A 25,288-nucleotide genomic window follows, 5' to 3' on the forward strand; every position below is an offset into this window, starting at 1 on the left:
TGATGTGTCTTCTTGTCATTGTATGACACCATGCTTTTTCTTTAGATAAACAATTAAGAGACAGTACAAAAACCTATAATTATCAGTGTGAGGTGATAAAACAAAGCAACTATTTTGAGTGAGCTACATGTAAGGAAATTCCTATGCCGCTAATTTAATCATCAACAAGACACACGCAAGGTGATTTTGTCTTTACGCAATAAGGATACTTGAAGGTTTGCAGGCAGCGAGAGTAGGTGTGTGATCTCTGTTATCAGCAAGTGTGCATCTGAAAGGGGGAAGAAGGAAACTGCTGCTGTATACAAATATACCACAACTGTCAACATGTCGGAGGCCAGTGGGAGGTGAGGGAGAAGCCCCTTTTTGATTAACACGTATATATATATATATATATATATATATATATATTAATGGTTTACATATATGTATATAGTTTTTATGTCATGAATAATAAAAGAGTTAAATGGACAACACTAAACAACACTGAAACATCATTTTAGCAAATAACTTCTCATAGTTAAGTCTGTCTGTGATGCACCACTGATTACAACTAACAGCCAACTGATCCTGTGTTGTTAGGTCACATCACCCATGGCACTAACCATGACCACTGATGATATGTCAGAGGGCTCAGTGAAACAGACAGGATTTCAGGATTTTACTAAGTCATACTTAGTGTTGTCAGGTGATGGGTTGGATGAGGCCCATAGGGAAGTGAGTTATTTCCCTATGGGTGAAAGGGAGGTGAAAGTTCCTGTTTCTAATGTCTGACCTTTGTCCACCTCATCTCCTGACAGCTCCAGGTTTGACTCCACCTTTCACAGTTTTACTGCTTCACCCCCTTCCCTCTGCTTCCTGAAATATGGACACTTGCTGTCCAGTACAAAGGGTACAAAAGTAAAATTATTTTCCAAATTAAATAAATAATGTGCCACTTTTTTACCTCAAACATCGATCTTAAGTTACAATGTGTATTAAACCTCCCAAAAACGTAGCACCTAAACTTACAGCTAACGTCATCATTCATTTTCCAAACAGCGTGTGTCACCTGATCAACCGTCAACGCCCACATTCAAGCAAGAACTTCACACGTTGACGGCGACCACTACGTCCAAAGTTGTCAGCACAGGTAAAACGTGTTTGCCCCTTTTTGTAGTCACATTTACATATATAATTCAAAACTCAAAGCTTAATGTACACAGTATATCAGGTGGGTAAATGTACCGGGCCTAGCGAGTTTTCTTGGCTAGGTTTGTTTTAAAGCGAAGATGTAAAGATTAGCGACTTTGTTCAGAACTCTGACCTAAAGCACGCTAGCTAGCTAGTTAAATCTCAAATGTTAAAGCGACAGTGACCCTCAAGTTAAGGGCCTTAACCGTTAAGCTATTTTCTTTTTGAACGTAAAGAATTTTCTGTATCTATTGTTAAAGATAAAGCGCTAAAATTATTTTCTAAAGAAAAAAAAAATAATGTTAGCAATTAGCAAAATTGCATTTTAGCAGTTAGCCCACGCTTGGCCTATCTATAAATACTTGAGTTATATTTTGCAAGGAGAAAGAATGGAGCGATTTATTGAAATTTCCAATCCAACTTTATTTATAAAGCAATTTAGAATACCCACCATAGAACTAAAGTGCTGTACAGTAAAGAATTTAAGAACAATAGATAAAACAAAAGAGCAAAAATTAAAACACATAATACATAAAGTTAAAAAGCCCTATATTTTTTTTAAAGTGAAATATGTGCAAACATATCTCTTTAGAGTGTTTAAGGCAACAAATAGTTTGTACCACCATTCTGAAAATCAGGACAGTCTGAACTGTATTTGGTAAGCTTTCTCATATATATATATATATATATATATATATATATATAAAATTTTCGGTAGTCTAAAGAAATAGATCTCCAGGTTTCTTAAATGTCATTCATGTCATGTCAGTTCGCTGCCCTTTCTTGTGCTCTCCCACACTGCTTTAGTAATGTTGAAGCGTGGGTTCTGGGGAGGCCAATCCATGTCTCTGGGTGTTCTATTGTGGGGGTTTTTTTTTTCCTATCCAGGTATCATTTTGCTGTACTTGTAGTGTGTTTGGGATCATTGTCTTGCTGAAAAATATAGCCGTTGTGAATCAGATGCTTTGGTGATTGTGTATCCAAATCTAAAAAAACTGATCTGCATTCATAATTCTGATCATTTTGAAAAGATCACCAACATCACTGACTTAGATGCAGTCTCAAACCATGACAGAGCCTCCAACACGTTTTATCAGATCAATCACAATTTGAACCAAAAATTTTACATTTGAATTCATCACTTCATAAGATGTGTTTTGTGTTACTGACAGTTCCAGTCGGTATCAGGTTTTTGCTGGACTTTTTCCTCTCTTTTTTGGGGGGGGGGGGGGGACATGACTTTCAGATACTGTACATCTGCTGTAGTTCACTTTTGGCCTCCACTTGTGTACTTTGGGCATTTTTTTTTCTTCCCTAGAAGAAAGTACATTTCATGCCAAAAGATGTCAAGTTTGCCATTCCAAGTTTTCAGTTAATAGCTCTTTGAAAATCACCTTGTAGGTGTAAAACTATTGTATGTTTGTCAAACTGTTGTCAGCTCTTTGAAATTGTCCATAGTTTCAACCAAAACAAAAAGAAACAAACCGTGAGCTTTTGTAACAGGCTGCTGGTAGCAAAGTGCCTAAAAACTGGGAACTTTCTGCATTTCAAACCTTTAAAGCAGGTGTCTCAAACTCCAGTCCTCAAGGACCCGTGTCCTGAACACCACAACACACCTGAATAAAATTAGTAGGTCATTAGCAAGGGTATAGAACTTTACTTCATGCTTATCTGGCAACCTCAAACCCTACTCAAGTAAATTTAAGTAAATGTAAGTGTTTGGAAAAATGTACTTCTAAAAGTATTTTTATTCCACCATGTTCATTCACTCATGAGATGCTGTAACATGAATCAAGTGGCTGAATTACCACCTCAGCATGCAGTCAAGTTCTATAGAGTCTTGCTAGTGACCTACTAATTCTATTCAGGTGTGTTGCAACAGGGACACATGGAAAAGTTTCAGGACACCAGCCCTCGAGGACTGGAGTTTGAGACCCCTGCTATAAGGGAACCCTTTAAACTTTATTTATTCAGATAAATGTGGTTGATAAGACATGGCTTTAAGTCAAACAGTGCTGTTCTCCTCTTTTCAGAACTGGTGAAATTTGGCAGGATTCATCGAACTGGTGGATCATTTGGGGGTTCCAGAGGAACTTGTATTGAACAAATTCTCAAGAAGAATTTGCCAACGACATCAGGACCAACCCGATCACCATCTAACATGAATATAGGTTTTGATCAGCAAGTGAAAAGCACTTTTAAACCTGGTAGGTTTGAGAAGTTAATCTACTCCAGATACAGCTCCCACAGTGCTCCAGATAATCAATGTTTCAGCCCCTTTAAGTTGTGGTTTCTGTTGCAGGCCTCCAAATAGAATCTATATGGGTTTAAAATTTGAATCTGCTTTTTCGTGTTTTCCCTACTAAGGTCATGATGGAAGACCAAAAGTCTCTCCTAAAACACTGATTGCCAGATACAGGAATGGAGAGACAAATGCTATATCTTTGCTCCATCAGCTTGCCCAGACTTTGCAGTTCCATCTGGAAATGAAGGAGACAGTAGCCCCAGGTAAATCTTCCGAGCATGCTGGTGCCATTCAAATACAGATCTAAAATCTTTAACAACATCTATGAAGACGTCTTCACATAATCTATTCAGACAGCTTTACAATGCCACATGGCATTGTTTATAATGATAGAATACATAGCTGTATTCTATCATTATATATTACTGTTTTTATCTTTGAGGTAAAAGCAGCAATGTTTTAAGGTCTTTCAAGTAAGAAGTGAACTTGGAAATACATTAGAATAATGCAGTTTATTTTTTTATTTATAATGCAATCACAAGATCAGGTCTATGCTAGATTTTTTTTCCTTTTGTTATTTACCCCTTTATACAAAGAAAGAGAAAAAAACTGTTGTTCAAGAAATTAAGGTATTGTGCCAGAGGCTAAGTCATTAGAGGCTGATGTCATTTCAGACTGGATACAAACTGAAGGATCTTCACAAATTGTGACTTCTTGTTATGCACAGTGGCTGACAGAGAAGATGTCAGCCAGATGTTGGGGTATGATTGTAGTAAAATTCATGACTTTTTCCTGTTTTTTCTTTATTAGCCAGTACAACAGGGCTTTATTTTGCCTTTTGCGCTGTGATCGATGGAGTACAGTACAAGACTGGTATAGGAGTAACAAAGAAGGAGGCTCGTCTGAATGCAGCGGAGCTTGCTTTTCAGGATCTCCAGCCCACCCTGGAGAGTCTGAAATCTGCACTTCCTGAAGCATCATGTTAGTATTTGATGAAAATAAAGTGTTTGTTCTGCAGACTCTGAGATGCACATGTTACTTTTTTACAGTATTTATGATGTTGGTTGTTGCGGTTGTTGTTAATATTGGATACACCATTTAACACAGCTTTTTGCTACATTTATTTATTTATTTTTATTGTACATTAAGTAAATGTAAGGCTGTAAATGTTCTTCGAGCCAGTCTTACCACCGATTTTTGACAATTAATTTGGCAACATTAAAAATGCACATTTAAACATTTTACATTTCATTCACTTCTTTGCCTGCTTTAGCCTTGGATGTCCCTGCACCTTTGCCAGTAAAAGAGGAGCCCGCCATTTCTGATAGCCATGCTCATAGAGCCATGCTCGGTAATTCTGGATTTTATATTCTTTGACTGACTTGTTACCTCTCTGTTTGCATATTTTGTAGTAAATGACACTAACAGTAATATTTTGAACACATCTGTATACGTAGCACACAGACCATATTTTATTGTTGCATAATTTGATTTGAGACCACTGACATTTTATTTTTTAAAAGTGCAATAACCTTTTTTTTGTCTTTGGCATTGCCATCACATTGGTCTGGCTAAGTGTTAAGGATGATTATGTTGGATAGAGTTAGGGATATACATTATGACTTAGGATAGGTATAGATATAGTCAGGGCAGTCGTCCGGCCAGCTGGGGCCTTTGTATGTAGAGTTTACATGTTCTCCCCATGCTTGGGTGTTCTCTCTGGGTGCCCTGATTCTTCCCACTGTCCAAAGACGTGTGTCTTAGTTTAACTGGCAATTCTTAATTGGCCTTAGGGTGTGATTGTGTTTGTGTATGGTTTTCTGCCTCTGTGTGAGCCCTGCAATAGACTGGCGAGCTGGATTGGGTGTACACTGCTGATGCATGCATGTCATTTATGCGATATCATTCCTGCCTTATAGATTTTGTCTGCTAAAATACAACAGCAATGTTTAATTTGAAGGTCAGAGACAAATTTAGTCATATGATTCATTTTACTTATCTAGTCATATCTTGGTTATTTAAATACTTTGTAATGAGAGCAGGTCCTTTTGAACAAGTCCTTGGTTTCAATTTGGGGGACAAACACACTGTCTACTTTCACAATTACTTCATGTTTCCCTTTTGATAACACTACTCACTACTGGAACGTCTGTCCCTGAACAATCCCTCAAGATCTGATTAGATAACCTCTACCTTATTTATCAACGAAGTAGGGAAATTACTTTGACAACAGCCATAAATGTAAACACAACATGTGACAAGATAGCTTAAATAAAATATCGTAGGTCAATAAAGAGAATGCAATATGACAAGACAAATAGCTGAGTGAGTTAAATATTATACAAAAGGAGTACATTTAAATTGAAAATAGAAGAAGAAGCTTAAGAAAGCTACAGGAAAAAGAAGAGGCTAATAGTCAGGCTAGCTCAGGGGCACACAACCATGAGCTAGCCTTGCATAAGATGAGATTGGATAAGCTGTACTTTTTAATTAACTACCAAAGTAGGGAAATTAGTGTGTCAAAGTAGTAAATACAACCAATGACAAAATATCATAGGTCAACAAAGAAAATACTAAATGAAAAGGCAAAATAGCTCAACAAGTCACAATGTACACACAAATTTGAGTACATTTAAATAAAAATGGAAAAGGTATCTTTAAAAGAGTTTTTATGAATACAAATCTGGATACAATAATGAACTTAAGTAAAAATCTAACAAATTGGTACAGGCGTTATTGAAGATTTCCTATGTCTGTCCTTGTTTTAGCTGAGCTGAAACAGATGTTAGTGAAAGTTCCTCTACATCTCCATAGGAGGCATCAAGTACTTATTCCCTCTGGGTTTTAAGCAGCTTACCAAGCTAGTCCATCTTATAGTTAGAGAACCTCTCACTGATATGATGATGGCTCGAAAATGCTGTGTTTGTATTCATTAAGCTGCTACAAGTTCAGGCTGCTGGTGGACCTCCTGTGATGCACTTTTTTTCTTTCTCTCATAGTTTGTGTTTTGTCCTGTTTATTATTTTTAGCCACTTTATGCTCTTTACTGAGCCGTGTCCTGTTAGAGGTCTCTTCCGGTTAAAAGGGAATTCTTTCTTCCCTTTGTTATCAAGTGGTTGCTCGGGCAGTATCTAACATTTTAGAGCTTACAGTGGGGCAAAAAAGTATTTAGTCAGCCACCGATTGTGCAAGTTCCCCCACTTAAAATGATGACAGAGGTCAGTAATTTGCACCAGAGGTACACTTCAACTGTGAGAGACAGAATGTGAAAAAAAATCCATGAATTCACATGGTAGGATTTGTAAAGAATTTATTCGTAAATTAGGGTGGAAAATAAGTATTTGGTCACCTCAAACAAGGAAAATCTCTGGCTCTCACAGACCTGTAACGTCTTCTGTAAGAAGCTTTTCTGTCCCCCACTCGTTACCTGTATGAATGGCACCTTTTTGAACTCATCATCTGTATAAAAGACACCTGTCCACAGCCTCAGACTCCAAACTCCGCCATGGCCAAGACCAAAGAGCTTTCGAAGGACACCAGGAAAAGTATTGTAGCCCTGCACCAGACTGGGAAGAGTGAATCTACAATAGGCAAGCAGCTTGGTGTGAAAAATTCAACCGTGGGAGCAATCATCAGAAAATGGAAGACATACAAGACCACTGATAATCTCCCTCGATCTGGGGCTCCACGCAAGATCTCATCCCGTGGGGTCAAAATGATCATGAGAATGGTGAGCAAAGATCCCAGAACCACACGGGGGGACCTGGTGAATGACCTGCAGAGAGCTGGGACCAAAGTAACAAAGGTCACCATCAGTAACACACTACAACGGCAGGGAATCAAATCCCGCAGTGCCAGACGTGTTCCGCTGCTGAAGCCAGTGCATGTCCAGGCCCGTCTGAAGTTTGCCAGAGAGCACATGGATGATACAGCAGAGGATTGGGAGAATGTCATGTGGTCAGATGAAACCAAAGTAGAACTTTTTGGTATAAACTCAACTCGTCGTGTTTGGAGGAAGAAGAATACTGAGTTGCATCCCAAGAACACCATACCTACTGTGAAGCATGGGGGTGGAAACATCATGCTATGGGGCTGTTTTTCTGCCAAGGGGACAGGACGACTGATCCGTGTTAAGGACAGAATGAATGGGGCCATGTATCGTGAGATTTTGAGCCAAAACCTCCTTCCATCAGTGAGAACTTTGAAGATGAAACGAGGCTGGGTCTTCCAACATGACAATGATCCAAAACACACCGCCCGGGCAACAAAGGAGTGGCTCCGTAAGAAGCATTTGAAAGTCCTGGAGTGGCCTAGCCAGTCTCCAGACCTCAACCCCATAGAAAATCTGTGGCGGGAGTTGAAAGTCTGTGTTGCTCGGCGACAGCCCCAAAACATCACTGCTCTCGAGAAGATCTGCATGGAGGAATGGGCCAAAATACCAGCTACTGTGTGTGCAAACCTGGTAAAGACCTATAGTAAACGTTTGACCTCTGTTATTGCCAACAAAGGTTATGTTACAAAGTATTGAGTTGTATTTTTGTTATTGACCAAATACTTATTTTCCACCCTGATTTACGAATAAATTCTTTACAAATCCTACCATGTGGATTCATGGATTTTTTTTTTTTCACATTCTGTCTCTCACAGTTGAAGTGTACCTGTGGTGCAAATTACTGACCTCTGTCATCATTTTAGGTGGGGGAACTTGCACAATCGGTGGCTGACTAAATACTTTTTTGCCCCACTGTATATGTTAAAATGTGAAGAGCCTTGAGATGGCTGTTGTTTGCACTGACACGTGGAAAGACAATGAACTGACAAATGAATAAGTTGAAAACCTGTCGTTTTCTTTATCTCACCTGTTGTACAGAAAGGAAGCCATTTGTCAATCTGCAGATTCCACATGCTGTCAGGGATCAGCTCACGAAACTGATGAATAGTCACCCAGAGTTCTCCGGATGTGCAGTCACCACAGCAGCATTCCTTCTTCAGACTTGTAAGTGAGACCTCAAAGTAAGAACGATAGATGGTAACCAGTCTGTTAGTGGAAAAAAGATTTTAGAATGCTTGATTTAAATCTTCATCTTGAATATAGTGACAACAGTTTTGTTTTGTTTTTAATTCCTTGCAGTGTAAATTAGTCCTATAAGCAACTGCTGTTATCTAATTTCTAAGATTATTGTACAACATTACTTTTAGTATAGTGTAGTTTTAAGTGCTGGATTTTGCACAAAAACAATTCATTGAAATACAATAGCTTTGATTTACTGTATAGCGTACAAATGTTAGAGCCAAAGACACTTCCTGACATCGTCCTAGAGAAAAAAGAACTTGACAGGTTAGACAAAAACTGTATTGACTGAAGAATCTGTACAGGGATGGGAGATAAAGCATGTAGTTTATTGTACGGAAATGTTTTGTTTGTTTTTTTTTCTTTAGTGGGAAGACAAATATTGTTCATTTAACTTTTGAACAGCTGTCAGCTGGTAGCATTTATCAGGTACTGATAAATTCTTAATTATCTCAAGCTCCTCAGACCGAGGTCTTTAAGAGCACGGAAGTTATCAAAATCATCCAGCTTGGAATTTCTTCTTTAAGATGACAGAGTAAAAGCCAAAATATATTTTGAAAGAATTCCAGTGTGTAAAGTAAGCAAAGAGACATCTTCTGTCAGAGTCCTTTGGAAACAGGTACTATATGCAGATAAGATACACAGAAAATAACAGCTGTATGCGTGAAGAAAAAAAAAATGCAGTGTTTGCTTCAATTAATGCTGCTGTCTTTACTCTCCCCACCAAACTGGAATTTTCAGCTGATTGGTATAGGTCTGGTCATGTCATGTTATGCCTTAGTGCTGTGTGACAGCCAATGACTGTTTTTATAACACAGCAGTAACCCAAAGCATACCTCAAAATCCAGCTGAACTTTAACAATCAATAGGAAAGGAAAAACCTGCTCAGTGAGCTGTTTTTGGCAGGCCTGGAGTACTTTTTTAAAAATTTAATTCCTTATTTAATGGTGAGTCGCACAAAATTCTCTCATGGATAAAAAACTGTAGCTATAGATAGAACAACAATACTTTTGTTAAGGAAACTGAAACAGACATGAGTTATATAAATGTTATAGAATGATATGTTGAGTGGCTATCAGGTAAATATGTTGTATTTACCTCTCCTCACACTTTTGTCTTTCTCTAGCCAATGGATATGAAGTGGTTGCTCTTGGGACTGGTAATTTTAATACAAAAGAGAGTATCTCATCGAACGGGAGGATTGTGCATGATTCACACGCAGTTGTCACAGCAAGAAGATCTCTTATGAGGTTTGTTGCAACCATGACCCATATTTTTTTATGTGTCATGTCACGTTATAGCAAATGGTTTTCTCCACTTTATACCATGATGGAAAAATGAAAGCAGTATTTTTTTTCCCATGCAAATTTGAAACCTGATTTTTAAAATACCCATTAGTTATATGTTGTAATGTTATATTATATGCATTGCAATGTAATAAAATATAATATAATCACTAATTACTTGTGATATTATGTCGTGGCTGAGTGATGTCAACAATATCAATATCATAATTTGTAACATTTTCTCAACAGTGGTAATCGATTGTTTTACTCCAATAAATATTTTGCACACTGTTTATCTAAATCTAATATTTTACAGCTATAGACTCTGGTTAAAAATATTTTTCATTTACCTTGTGGTTTTTGTAGATATAAATAGACCTCTAACGGTAATTGTTTGTCTAATGGAACATACTAAACCAAAGATGATTCATTCTAACCTCAGTACAACACAGCAGTTTAAGTGGATACATGTACACTTAACTCTCGTGTTCTTAAAATGTCGTAATGTATAAAGCACTTTGAGGGCTCAGAGTAGAAAAGTGCTATATAAGAACCAGTCCATTTACCATTTTCCTATTTATCAATGATGGTTATTTAGACACAGATGCAAGTCAATAATACCAGAGCTAATCTCTTAGCTCACTTCACTTGTCTTTACCACTTTTTTGCTGTTTAATAAAAAACTAACTTTATTAAAAAAAAAAAAAAGCCCAAAAGTGTGCTTTACACTAGCTTATACTGTTCAACCAGCAAATCCAGAGTATACTTTTGGTCCCCAACTTACAATGTGCGTGTAGATTGTAGATGATGTTCGTTAATACATCCATCCATACATCAGTCTTCTTCTAATTAGCTGAAGCCAGGTCACGGGCTGCAGCCTAAGCAGAGAAGCCCAGACCACCTCCTCCACACCCACCTCCTCATTCTTGTCTGGGGTAACACCAAGCATTCCTTGGAGCCAATTTAACTTCTTCAACTGGCTCCTTTTGATGTGGAGGAGTAGCGGCTCTACTCTGAGCCCCTCCTGGATGGCTGAACTCCTCTCTCTAAGGGAGAGGCCAGTCACCCTTCGGAGAACGCTAATTTCCATGTCCTGGTCGCTAGTTTTGGACATCCACCCCTACAGCGCCTCCTGCAAGTGGTGGGCCTACAGGAGGGGGGCCCATGTCCCTTTTTCAGGCTGCACCCGACCCGGCCCCATGGTCTAAGGCCCAGCCACCAGTCGCTCACCCTCTGGCACCCTCCCCAGATCTGTAACCCTGAGTGAACTCTTCCCTGGGTCTTCTCCTCCTGGGGTTTTTTGAATCACTCTTTGTCTAATCCCTCACCCAGGATTTGCCATGGGAGACCCGCTGATAGGTAAGATAACATAGCCCCTGGGATCCCTGGGACTTTGCTCCACCACGATAAAGTAGCGATTCATGGAAGGTCATTAACCCTTTAAAGCTGGTCAGAGTGGGCACGCTCTGTTTTGCGTAACTAGTTTTAAAGCACTATAGAACCGGAACCACGTAAGCTAGCACAATAATTTTTTTTGCATATGAAACCGGAGGAGTTGTACTTACATCTTATGCCATCAGCTTGTCCTAAGTCACGGTTTCCTTCCACATGCAGCTTTGCAAAAATTGCATAAAAAGCACTTGCAGCAACAAGCTCCAGAAACAGGCTTTGCCGATCCGATCAGCTGTTCATAACACTTCCTATGTTGGAATAGACGTCAGGGCGAACTATCACATGGCCGCCACTACTTGCCCGAAACCGGAAGTGACGTCATTTTCGCAGAAAATTTTATTTTTTACCTTCGGGGCCTTATAAGCCTATACTGGTGTTTTTATAAGTCATGTTTGACTTCATGCTTTTCTGAATAGTTTCTGTGATGCTTAGAACTCAAATTGCACTGCTGGAAATAGTTTATTTTGGTGCACATGCTGGGGGTTTTTTTTTTGGTTTTTTTTTTGCAAATTTGCATTATAATATTTATTTTCATTTTTCCTGCAGTATATAAAAAATCGGTGTATCTCAAAAATAAAACTATGAAGACACTCAGACACTCAAAATAAATTTCCTCTTGTTGGAAACTATTTTGTGCTTACAGTTTTGAGGGATAAATCTTAAATTTCTCTAACTAGAAATATATGTAAAAAGACACAAAAAAACAAAACAATTTTCGATTTTTTTGTAGTGTATTGCACTTTTTTGTAATTTATGTAGTTGCTATGGACTTAATGCATACATATTATTAAAATGTGGGCTATAATGGTTGTATTGATGTATAGCAATTGAAATGCTCCCAGAAATGGGACTGCAGCATGTAAAATATAACGATAAGCTCTGGCAGACTTGGTTCTATGGTAGGTCTTAAAGGGTTAATCATGTTCATTAATACAATCAAATATAATCATTCCCTTTTTTAAGGTTTCATTTGTGTGTCCTGACCTACTTTGATATAGGCTGATTGCAAATGTTTTCAGTTAATATGTTTTGTCCACTAAAATTCTAGCAGACTTTTAATTTGAAATCGTTATCATGTCTGAATATATAGAGATTAATGACTATCATGTATAAAGAGCTTATGTGCAAATGTGTCTGACAATGGCTGGCTTTATTTCCTGTTTAAATGTTAAGAGATCTCTGAAAGCAATGTTTTGAGGTCTGCGGGCAAACATGTTGCTTGTGTATTTCTTTGTCTTTTGGAGACCTTAAAGTAAGCTAACTGCAGCAAACCTCACATTATGCTCAAATGGGTCAGTATAGTAGCTTTAACTTCAAGATTTAGTGATATTGCAGATTTTCACTTTTAAAAAATGTTACTACATAGATCTATGGCCACTTTGCACAGAATAAGTAATATCTCCTTGTTGGCAGGTTCCTGTACCGGCACCTGTTGATGTTTTTCAGCAAAAATGCAAATCTCACTCAGAAGTCAATCTTCCAGCAAAGCAGCAGCAGCAGCTTCCTCAGCCTGAAGAGTGGTATAACTCTTCACCTCTATGTCAACCAACTGCCAAAGGGTGCTGCGCAGATCCCTTCCAAACTGTAAGTGCTTATCAGCTTAACCCCACAGAAGTTCATTTCCTTTAACGCCTCTTCTCTCTCGCTTTTGAAAACAGGTGAACAAAAATATGTTACCTACATTTTAGCAGATTTTTTTTGCTTCTTACCCATCTTTGTAGTAATGACTGAAACACATAGCATGAACCTGAAATGGTTTACACAGGCTCTGGCATAATAATGACCTTTTTAATATTGGCTTACTCATCTCACTCAGTTTAGCAGTTTACTCATACTCAGTTTAATATAGGAAAAATACCAATACATAATTAACACTGTGTCAGGTGCAGTGCTTTTCCAGCCAGAGGCTGCAGTTATGTCATATTTGACCTGGTCCTGATAATAGCAGTGATTTAATGAACTGAAAGAGGAACATATACGGCCCAAGTCTAATGGCTGTATGGAAATCTCATACTAAAAGATTTGTTATACTTAGGAGGCAGAGTTTAGTTTTGAAACGTGACTAAAAAAATAAAGTTTATTATATATAACATTATTTTGATGATGTAGATAAGAATCTGTTCACATGAACCATTTCTGAAAACTCACAGGCAAGAACTTATTTTCATAAATCTTAAATCAGAAGTGTCCAACTCCAGGCCTTAGGGACTGGTGTTCTGCGGATTTTAGATATTATGCTGGGTCAACACACCTGAATCAATGATTATTTCATTACCAGGCCCCTGGAGAACTTCAAGACATGTTGAGGAGGTAATTTAGCCATTTAAATCAGCTGTGTTGGATCAAGGACACATTTTAAAAACTCCAGGACACCCTCTCTTGAGGCCTAGAGTTGGACACCTCTGTCTTAAATGGTTATAGAGTAATAATACATTTTGATCAGTCCACAGGTGAAAATTATTTTAAGAGGTAAAAAAAAAAAAAACCCAATCACGTCACATCAATCAAGTTTTTGCTCTTGTCACCCCACATTTATTGCTTCTTGATGTATTACTATTTGTTTTTGTTTAATGTGGATGAATGGAGACAAATGTTAGTGGGTAGTGCGCTCGCTGTTAACATATCCCCACTGATTGTACTCCCCTACTATCCTATTGTGCTTTTTCATAAATGTATGTGGTTCTGGGTTGTTAAACTCCCCGAATACCAGAATCTTTATGCACATGCACCATCCCGGTAAACTGTCAGAAAACAAGACTTGGATCTATTTCTTCAACAGTGCTGAGCAGAAAATGCTAAAAAAAAAAAGGCATGAACTTTAATAGTTGACTGAGTGTTTCTAGTTAAAGCACATTAACATGTATCTGTATGAGGTTGGATGATGATCAAATCCCAGTTTTTTTATCAATTTGTGCTATTGACAGTGCAGTTGGCAGCAGATTGATGCAGCAAAAGCAGTACAGCTCTGAGACATGTATGCTTAGCTCAAAGTCTAACACACATTTTCCACTAAAATACCTGAAACTCACTTCGTGTTACCACATTTGATTGAACCTCCCACATATTTATGCCTCTCCACCCACCAAAACGCAAAACAAAGATGAGCAAAGCAAATTTCGGGGGTGCTTTTCATTATGGTAACATGTCTGCTCACTTTCCTCACTCACTCTAATTCTTGCTTCTTAGTTTACACTGGCAAAATTATAAAAGAGAGAAATGTGAAGCTGACATACCTTGATATCATACCATATACTGATAAATCAGTTTTAAACAATCCAGTCTTTAAGTGATGACGTGATGAATCCTGCTTCCGTGCCCAAACTACTCCACGTTTAATAAGGCTTTTGTGTTTTTTACGTTTTCATGCTTTGTATCTTGTTCTTTTTGATCTCAACAAGCCCCTAAAAACAGTCACCGATCACTGTCGGCCTCTCTGTTTTTATTACCGCTAATCATTTTAAAGCTCACTTTTTAAAACCTTACGATGTAACTACAGACCAGCCCATGCAGCAGTATATTAATAACTAACCTTGTATTATGGATGGATTATCTCAGTTGTTCTCCCGACTGAAGTTCGGTCTGTTCGGTGTGGTCAGCATCCTGCCATGTGACTGCATTTGTCCCGAACCTTCAGCAACCATCACGTTAACTTTTATGGAGTGGAAAAAATTTGGCATTCATCCTTCAGCTTCACTGTTTATATTATGCTAACATAGCTGTGTCGCTAGCGATCACGTAGCACATCATTATATAACCCTACAAACGTCACTGCTGTCTACTTTCCTGTCTTCATTTATGTCGGAAATGATAGCAGAGCTGTACATCTTAATTTGATTCGGAAATCCCTCAGTGAGAACATGGTATATTATATTTAGATGGAATCTAGCAAGCTAACGTCCTGCTAACTCCGTTAAATTTCATAAATTTGGTTTTCATGGATGCCTGGATGTTAAATGTAATTGTTACACCTGGTAGAGCAGCAACGCTGATCATTTTATTACAGATGAAAGGATTTAGACAGTTTTTAACTCTGTGATGCCGCAGTGATCGTGTGACTTAGGGACCTGCAGCGAAGTTTGGGCCCACACAGGGCTAATGACGTCAGACTTAAAGACTGGATATTAGTTACTTGTGAGATAAACGGATGTCATTAAGTCACAAGAGAGGACACTAGGAAGCATAGGTTAGCATAACAAAAGGCACCCAAGATAATACCAGAGTGTGTGAGTGCAGCTTGCATTGGTTTTTGGAATGCGGCTGAAACGTGGTCCATGAAGAACCTGATGTCAGCTATCTGTGAGTGATGTTGGTTAAGAGTTAAATTAATTAGAACTTCAGTTTAAACAGTTCGGGTTATAGAAGTTTGAATAACATCTTGAAAGATATATCTCTAAATAATATCTCTAAAGATATTATTCAAGGTCAGAAATATTTTTCTCACCTTTCTGCTTAATTTGCAGGCGCCTGAACCCACTCTCCATGTCAGCATGGCAAGTTAACAACGAGATCAGCCTACACCTGTCTGTGGAGGGCAAGGTGTTGTTTAATTTCTTTTATCTGCTGAACACCTAAATGATTCACCTGTACCTGTGTTGATGCATAAGTATAAAGGTGTACTTTCTTTTAAAGGTGTTCTCGGTTTTCTCATCACTCCTTGATCAATCTAACTCCAAAGTTGTCAGCATGTCCACAACAGACAAGATCACTCAGTGGCAGGTCCTTGGATACCAGGGAGCCTTGCTTAGCCACTTTATCGAGCCCATCTATGTCCACAGCATCCTCATAGGCAAGTAATAAAATCAGTCATGCTCCTTAAGGGTAGTTGGGAATCACCCTGTATTTGTTACCTTTTCCAAAATATGAGGTGGTAGCAAATGAGAGACCCTGTTTTTTTTTGTTTTGTTTTTTTCTTATTTTTATTTATTTATTTTTTATCATTATGCAAAAGTGCATCACCACCAAGTCCAAATACACCAGTAGAATCACTCCACGTTGGCACTGGGTTAGACAGTGTGGGTGAATGCTAGACGTCTTCATTTGTGCCGTTAATAGTGATATGAACACAGTTCTTGTGCTTTTGTCATTTCACAAAGTTTTTACAAAGCACTAGTCTCTCACACAGTCCCAATTTAAAATGGAATAGAGCAAGCATCTTAAAGATTCATTTCATTTCAGGGCTGGGAGGACTCTATTAGGGTGTACTTCACATCATAAAAAGATAGGACAAATTGTTTTTCCAAGACAGATCTTAGTGTAGTACCTGCTGTCATTTAAAAGTACAGTGGAACCCCGACTTACGAAATTAATTCGTTCCTGAGGGTCTTTCGTAAGTCGAAAATTTTCCTAAGTCGAAGCACCCATTGCGCGTTTTGAGTGAGGCGATGCTGAACGATAGGCTAATTGCTAACTAGAACAACAATACGTCGTTCAAGTGGAACAGCGAAGCTCAAGTACAGAAGCCAAGGGGTTGTCACACGATTCAGAAGGCATTGTGGGCATTGTAGGCTCAGCCAATCAGAGCCAGCGGATTTCGTTACTCTGGCATTTTGCCGTAACACAGGCAGAAATATTGCCATTCAGTGCCTTCGTAGCTTGAATTTTTCGTGAAACCGGGTATTCGTAAGTCGGGGTTCCACTGTATGTGGCAAAGAAACAAACTGATGGCTCTACATTTCATACTCATACAATTCCTTCTGTAACTTTGTGTAACCCTACATAAGATCAATGTATGCACCTGCTTTTAGGCAGGTGAAAAACAGTTGACAAATTCCCCAAGTTGTCCTTTTGACAATGTATCACTATGTCACAGTAGTGTATCCTCAAGTTTCCAAGTTATTTTTACAAAGGTAAAGTAATAATTTTCTTCCTTCCTCTCCTTTTTCATAATCATAATGACTTTGACCACATTGATTCAGTCTGTAAGGGATGGGGAAACTCCAAAATGAGTTATACTCTATATTTGCAGCAAACAAAGTCAAACACCTTCACAATTGCAGATTGCAGCAAGATTAGTCATAAAAAAATGATACCACTAACTGAAGGAAACTACATATGATTCTGTGTCTTGTAACTTTAAATCAACCTTGCAGGTGACTCTGACTGTAGTGAAATTCGTGGCATGGAGATGTCTGTCAGCCAGCGTGTAGAGGGCATCACCTCCAAGCTGCCCATGTTCTATTGCATGATGAGGCCTCACATTAGCCTGGTGCCATCTGCGGCTTCCAGTCATGCAGGCGGTAACCAGCTGACCTACGGTATCAACTGGAGCGAGGGAGACAGCTCCCTGGAGGTTGTGGATGGTCTGGAGGGCAAGACCATAGAGGAGTAAGAATCACTGTATAGGAAGTTGGGAGAATTGAGGTTTTGGGGTTTGATACTTATTTTTATATGCTTTATTTTAGTTATACTTTTAAAATGAAGCATCTTAAAATAATACGCTACCAGTGAAAAGTTTGGACACACCTTCTCATTTAATGGTTTTTCTCTATTTATGCTACTTTCTAGATTGTAGATATAGACATCAAATATAGAAAACAAGATATATGGAATTGTGTAGCAAAGAAAGAAATCATGAATAACTCTGAGTATATGTGATATTTTAGATTACTGAAAGTAGCCACCCTTTGCTTTGTTGACAGTGCTGCAAACCCTTGGCCTGTTAGTGAGCTTCATGATGTGGTCACCTGAAATAGTTTTCGCTTCAGGATTAATTTGTGTAATTTCTTGCCGTCTTAATGGGTTTGGGACCATCAGTTGTGTTGGGCAGAAGTCAGGTTGGTACAAAGTGAACAGCCCTATTTGATAACTGTTATAATTTCATATTATGGCAAGAACCAATCAGCTAAATACGCATTTGATTTACAGGTACAACATATTTATGACCACAATTTGAGCCCATACAATCCATCATTACTTTAAGAACTGAAGGTTAGTCAGTCTGGAAAATTGCAAAAACTTTGAATGTGTCCCCAAGTGCAGCTGCAAAAACCATCAAGTGCTATGATGAAACTAGCTAACATGAGGACTGTCCCAGGAAAGGAAGACCAAGAGTCACCTCTGCTGCTGTGGATAAATTCATCCGCGTCACCAGCCTCAGAAACCACAGCACCTCAGATGAGAGCCCAGATAAATGCCAGTAGCAGACACATCTCTACATCAACTGTTCAGAGGAGACTGCACGAATCAGGTCTTTGTAGTAAAAATGCTGCTAAGAAAACCATTACTAAGAAAAAGTAATAACAGATATGTTTGGGCCAAGAAACGCATGGACCAGTGAAATCTGTGCTTTGGTCTGATGAGCCCAAATTTGAGATCTTTGGGTCCAACCGCTGTGTCTTTGTGCGACGCAGAAAAGGTGAACGGATGGTTTCCAAATGCATGGTTCCCACTGCGGAGCATGCTGGAACAGGTGTCAATGTGTGGGGGTGCTTTGCTAGTGACACTGTTGGGGATTTATTCAAAATTGAAGTCACACTAGTTGTACCATAATTTATTTTTCAACAGGAAAATGACTCCAAACACACCGCCAGGCTGTGTAAGAGCTATTTGACCAAGAAGGAGAGTGATGGAGTGCTGCACCAGATGGCCTGGCCTCCATAGTCACCTGACCTAAACTCAATCGAGATGGTTTGGCATCAGATGGACCCACAGAGTGAAGGCAAAAATGCCCAACAAGTTCTTGTGACCTCTGGGAACTCCTTCAAGACTATTGAAAAGCCATTTTAGTTGACTACCTCATGAAGCTCATCAAGAGAATGCCAAGAGTGTGCAAAGCAGTAATCAAAGCAAAGGATGGCTATTTTGAAGAATCTAAAATATAAAACATGTTTTGAGTCTACATGTGTTTTGTGGACTTGGAGAAGGCATTCGACAGTGTCCCTCAGGTGGTCCTGTGGGGGGTGCTCCGGGAGTATGGGGTGTCATTGCTACGGGCCATTCAGTCCTTATACGACCATTACAAGAGCTTGTTCTGCATAGCCGGCAATAAGTTGGACTCATTCCTGGTGGGTGATGGGCTCCGCCAGGGCTGCCCTTTGTCAATGATTCTGTTCATAATTTTTATGGACAGAATTTCTAGGCGTAGCCAAGTGGCGGAAGGCTTTCACTTTGGTGGTCTCAGGATCTCATCTCTGCTTTTCACAGATGATGTGGTCCTGTTGGCTTCATCAGGTGATGGCCTCCAGTTCGCCTTGGAACGCTTCGCAGCTGAGTGTGAAGCAGTGGGAATGAGAATCACCACCTCCAAATCTGAGGCCACGGTCCTCAGCCGGAAAAAGGTGGAGTGCCCACTCCGGGTCAGGGACGAGACTGCCCCAAATGGAGGAGTTTAAGTACCTCGGGGTCTTGTTCACGAGTGATGGGAAAAGGGAGCGGGAGATCGACAGATGGATTGGTGCAGTGGCTGCATTGATGCGGCGCTATACCGGTCTGTTGTGGTGAAGAGAGAGCTGAGCGTAAAAGCAAAGCTCTCAATTTACCGGTCGATCTACGCCTCTACCCTCACCTATGGTCATGAGCTGTGGGTAGTGACCGAAAGAACGACATCGCGACTACAAGCGGCGGAAATGGGTTTCCTCCCAAGGATGGCTGGCCTCTCCCTTAGAGATAGGGTGAGAACCCAGTCCTTGGAAATGCCTGCACTTTCTATCACCTCGGAGTACTACACACCACAGGAAATGGTGGGCTTTAAAAAGACAAATCATAGAGTGAAGAAGACCTGGAAGAAGGAGAAGAAATCCATTGCAGATGACTTTCACCTCAATGACACCTGCAGCTCTGACTTTGGCTCCAGGACACGTGGCCGAGGCCTCAAACAGGAGAATGATGAAGACCAAGAAGTAAAGAAGGAGGAGAAGGTGGTGACGCATGAAATCCACCTGCTGTCTGGCGACATCAGGATGACAGAAATGGACATAAGCGACAATGAGGAATTTACCCCTCCTGAGAATGCTGTAATTGAGGAGGATGAGGCAGAGCAGGAACTGCAGAAGCAGAGGAAGCTGAAGCAAATGCAGCTCCTGAAAGACTCTGGGGAGAAAGTGGCAGAGCAGGTTAAGAACCTTGTTAAAAATTACAACGAAGACCATCCTGACAAGAGGAACAACTTTTTTTTTTTTTTTTTAATGCTACCTCAGAGTTTTGCAGAATCCTGGGTGATATCCCAACATGCGGACTGTCAGGCAACAGAGGACCAGGAAGACATTATGGACTTTGAACAGGAGGAGGAAAAAGATGATGCTGGAGGTTAAGACTCTTGATATGGATGAGAATGTTGGATGGAGTTAACCTGGATCACGAGCAAAATCAACCAGATTTTGCCACAGCCTGTGCCACCATTTGGACGAGGAGCCCATCGTCAACTCTGGCCTCGTTGCTGCACTGTTGCTGTGCAAAAATAAGGGTTTGTTGGACACTCAAGTGCAGAAAGTAGCACGTGTCAAAGCACCAAAGGGTGCCCTGCCCAATGGTGACTAGTGCATTGAGGACAAGATGGGCTTTGATGACAAGTACAGCCGCAGAGAAGAATACAGAGGTTTCATGCAAGACTTCAAGGAGGATGGCTGCAAGCCTGACGTTAAGATTGAGTACGTGGAGGAGTCTGGGCGGAAAATCACTCCAAAAGAAGCTTTTAGGCAGCTCTCCATCTATTCAACGGAAAGGGGTCTGGAAAAATGAAGACCGAGAGGAGGATGAAAAAGCTGGAGGTAGAGGCGTTGCTGAAGAAGATGAGCAGCAGCGATACCCCTCTGGGAACTGTGGCTTTACTGCAGGAGAGGCAAAAATCCCAGAAAACACCATCTATTGTGCTTGGAAACAGTATGAATGCAAACACAATACTAAATAAGCATGAGGGGAGAAGTGTATTATAATTGTGTATAATTAACGTAGAAACATTCATGTGCATAGATAAAATACACCACACATATACACATCTTTTAATTAATGTCTATGATTTAATGTCCTAGTTTTTTGAAGCTGCAATGTTGTGTTTTTAATTGTTCAATAAAATCAGTACAATTCAGAAGTAAAAAAAAAGAGAGGAGAGGGTGATTCGGCCATTTGGGAGGGCTCAGAGTAAAGCCATTGCTCCGCCACATTGAAAGGAGCCAGTTAAGGTGGTTTGGGCATCTGACAAGGATGCCCCCTGGGCGAGGTTTTCTGGGCATGTCCCACCGGGAGGAGGCCCCAGGGCAGACCCAGGACACGCCGGAGAGATTATATCTCTCGGCTGGCCTGGGAACACTTTGGTGTTCCCCCAGATAAGCTGGAGGAGGTGGCTGGGGAGAGGGAGGTCTGGGCTTCTCTGCTTGGCCTGCTGCCCCTGAGACCCGGCCCCGGATAAGCAGAAGAAAATGGATGGATGGATGTTTTGAGTTATTTTATGCTTTTTTGTTTTACATAATTCCATGTGTTCATATGTAGTTTTAATGCCTTCAGTGAGAATCTACAATGTAAATAGTCATGAAAATAAAGAAAAACCATTAAATGAGAATGTGTGTCCAAACCTTTGACTGGTGGTGTATACCCTAAATAATATACGAGAAATGACTAATTGAAAGATCAGATTATTGTAAGGTTTTTACTAGACCACTTGGGAAATGTAATTAACATGTTACCAGATATATTGAGAACTATAGGCAGTATCCTTTTTTGACTCAACTCGGGCTGTATTAGAACATCATAACTAGAGTTTCAGACTCATTTATTTATTTGGTGTTTAGCTCTCCCTTTAAGAGTGGATCTGCCCTAGCAAGCCGTCTGTGCAAAGCAGCGATGATGCACCGCTTCAGGTTGGTGGCCAAAGAGGCTCAGAGGACGGACCTGCTGGCCACAAGTACCTACAGAGAAGCCAAGGTAAACTCAGCACCTTCTTCTGTGTAATCTGAAACTTTATTTTAGCAATGTAAACTGCTGCACACTGATCCAATAGAAAGCAAATGCTGTTAAACACGTTAAAATAACCACCACACAAGCTTATTGTATTTTCTGCTTTTTTAAATGACCGTTTCCTGACTTGCTGAGTTGTTGTTTTAAAAAGAACCCCAAGCTGTTATTCATACTATATATTTTTTGGGTCACTGAAGATGATGGCAAAGCCATACCAGGAAGCCAAGAATGTGCTGCGGGCGTACCTGTTGCAGAAGGGCTTTGGTTCCTGGCAAGACAAGGTCTTGGTTAGTGATAACTTCAGCATGTGAATAATGTTACAACATTAAAGAAGAATGTTGATCAATAATCAGTTGTGTTCAAAACGTTCAGCCTACTTTTCATTTGCACCACTTGCTGCATGTTGGTTTCAGAATTTGTTTTTTCAAAATACGTTTAAAGATTTGTAGAAAATAATTTGAAAGCACCCAACATAGAATATTGCACCACAACTGGTCTTTAGTTTTGCTTCTTTCAGTTAATACATGTACTGTATATTAAGTACATTCTTTCTTTATTAACATTTTCACTGGTTCATATACTGTATCTTTTGTGATGGAAATGGCCATAGAGCTTAGGACAGAAAAAAATAAAAGTATGTCAGCCAAAGCTCATATCTATTTTTTTTGCCACTTGTATTTTTTATGGTGAATTTTCTGTTGGAGTCAAATTGTTACTTACATTTGTAAGTCTTAGTTCAAGCAGCATGATCAAAGACATTCCTTTGTTTCTCACCCCCTCCCCAGACTGTTGAACGGTGGGGGAGGCTGTAGTGTTTTATTATGGGACATCCTATGTGAAGGTTCTCTTTTCTTGTTTAGTAAGCTTCCTGCTTTTAGGACCCTTTTGTCGGCAGGAGTTCACACAAACGCACTCACATGCATACAGACATGCACATTCTCACACATGCATACACACATACAGTGGGGCAAAAAAGTATTTAGTCAGCCACCGATTGTGCAAGTTCCCCCACTTAAAATGACAGAGGTCAGGGATTTGCACCAGAGGTACACTTCAACTGTGAGAGACAGAATGTGGAAAAAAAAATCCATGAATCCGCATGGTAGGATTTGTAAAGAATTTATTCGTAAATTAGGGTGGAAAATAAGTATTTGGTCACCTCAAACAAGGAAAACCTCTGGCTCTCACAGACCTGTAACGTCTTCTGTAAGAAGCTTTTCTGTCCCCCACTCGTTACCTGTATGAATGGCACCTTTTTGAACTCATCATCTGTATAAAAGACACCTGTCCACAGCCTCAAACAGTCAGACTCCAAACTCCGCCATGGCCAAGACCAAAGAGCTTTCGAAGGACACCAGGAAAAGTATTGTAGACCTGCACCAGACTGGGAAGAGTGAATCTACAATAGGCAAGCAGCTTGGTGTGAAAAAATCAACTGTGGGAGCAATCATCAGAAAATGGAAGACATACAAGACCACTGATAATCTCCCTCGATCTGGGGCTCCACGCAAGATCTCATCCCGTGGGGTCAAAATGATCATGAGAACGGTGAGCAAAGATCCCAGAACCACACGGGGGGACCTGGTGAATGACCTGCAGAGAGCTGGGACCAAAGTAACAAAGGTCACCATCAGTAACACACTACAACGGCAGGGAATCAAATCCCGCAGTGCCAGACGTGTTCCGCTGCTGAAGCCAGTGCATGTCCAGGCCCGTCTGAAGTTTGCCAGAGAGCACATGGATGATACATGATCATGTGGTCAGATGAAACCAAAGTAGAACTTTTTGGTATAAACTCAACTCGTCGTGTTTGGAGGAAGAAGAATACTGAGTTGCATCCCAAGAACACCATACCTACTGTGAAGCATGGGGTGGAAACATCATGCTATGGGGCTGTTTTTCTGCCAAGGGGACAGGACGACTGATCCGTGTTAAGGACAGAATGAATGGGGCCATGTATCGTGAGATTTTGAGCCAAAACCTCCTTCCATCAGTGAGAACTTTGAAGATGAAACGAGGCTAGGTCTCCCAACATGACAATGATCCAAAACACACCGCCCGGGCAACAAAGGAGTGGTTCCGTAAGAAGCATTTGAAAGTGTGCAAACCTGGTAAAGACCTATAGTAAACGTTTGACCTCTGTTATTGCCAACAAAGGTTATGTTACAAAGTATTGAGTTGTATTTTTGTTATTGACAAAATACTTATTTTCCACCCTGATTTACGAATAAATTCTTTACAAATCCTACCATGTGGATTCATGGATTTTTTTTTTTTTTTCACATTCTGTCTCTCACAGTTGAAGTGTACCTGTGGTGCAAATTACTGACCTCTGTCATCATTTTAGGTGGGGGAACTTGCACAATCGGTGGCTGACTAAATACTTTTTTGCCCTACTGTATATACACACACGTGGCTACACGTGCACACATACACACACATGGTGCCTTATCTTACTTGCTAGCAAGTAAAAACGGTTAAAGATGTTCGTCTTGCTTCCTTGTTGTTAACGGGAATGAGTTTCTAAACCAGCGGGGCCTGTGGAAGCGCAGACCCAACATTTTCTTTCTTTCTTTCTTTTTTTCTTTTTTTTTTTTTTTTTTTAATTTCTGGTTGTGAATTAGGCACGGAATAGCTAAACAGAAGGTGTTACTGACCACAAAGCCAGTTTTGTAAGGGCAACCACCAGCTTCTATGTCTACCCTTACTGTGGGACATCATGGGTGCACATGGCACCAGACATGCGTGGTTTTGCTAGTTCTGATATATGACCAAAACCTCAGATTGCTTGGCTCTCATGTTTTTGTGCTAAGCAATCAAGCCGCTTTAAAGGAAAGATCTACATTTGATTCAATAACATAATAGTAAATGGGCTGGTTTTTATATAGTGCTTTCTTACTCGAGCACTCAAAGTAAAAGTAATTTTCAGCTTCTTTTTTTTCATAATTGTTGAAATTCTAAATCATTGCTGAGGTGCATGTTGGATAGCTCTTTATTTAATTATTTATAAAAAATCACCAAGCTTTCACTAAGACTTTAGAGCAAAGTTCAAGATAAACCTAGTAAGTGATTTGTTGTCATAACTGAATATTAAATCTATAAGGTTGTGGATATGTAGCAACACATAGCAATATAATGGGCAAATATTGGCCACTTAGACAAATGTTGATAATTAGA

At 39.8% G+C, this 25,288-nt stretch overlaps 1 protein-coding gene across 1 annotated transcript; it reads left to right on the top strand.

Annotated features, from left to right (window-relative positions):
• Positions 1-787: 787 nt before the first annotated feature.
• On the top strand, positions 788-22,460 carry LOC113031373 (adenosine deaminase domain-containing protein 1-like). The gene is made up of 14 exons (XM_026183385.1): positions 788-889; positions 1,039-1,129; positions 3,204-3,377; positions 3,538-3,678; positions 4,226-4,396; positions 4,689-4,766; positions 8,286-8,411; positions 9,613-9,736; positions 12,638-12,808; positions 15,685-15,760; positions 15,854-16,010; positions 17,314-17,548; positions 21,946-22,078; positions 22,309-22,460. Exons 1-14 carry the CDS (start codon positions 863-865, stop codon positions 22,420-22,422), a joined length of 1,818 nt encoding a protein of 605 aa, XP_026039170.1. The 5' UTR covers positions 788-862; the 3' UTR covers positions 22,423-22,460.
• Positions 22,461-25,288: the final 2,828 nt, after the last annotated feature.

The sequence above is a fragment of the Astatotilapia calliptera genome, chromosome 2 (assembly GCF_900246225.1).
Source record: "Astatotilapia calliptera chromosome 2, fAstCal1.2, whole genome shotgun sequence".
In the NCBI taxonomy this organism is placed as follows: Eukaryota; Metazoa; Chordata; class Actinopteri; order Cichliformes; family Cichlidae; genus Astatotilapia; species Astatotilapia calliptera.

Excerpts from the sequence above, each read along its gene's own strand:
- LOC113031373 (XM_026183385.1), top strand. The coding sequence starts at position 863 with ATGGACACTTGCTGTCCAGTACAAAGG. Across the intron at positions 3,378-3,537 it reads GAAAAGCACTTTTAAACCTG|GTCATGATGGAAGACCAAAA; the intron begins GTAGGTTTGAGA and ends TTCCCTACTAAG. Across the intron at positions 8,412-9,612 it reads AGCATTCCTTCTTCAGACTT|CCAATGGATATGAAGTGGTT; the intron begins GTAAGTGAGACC and ends GTCTTTCTCTAG.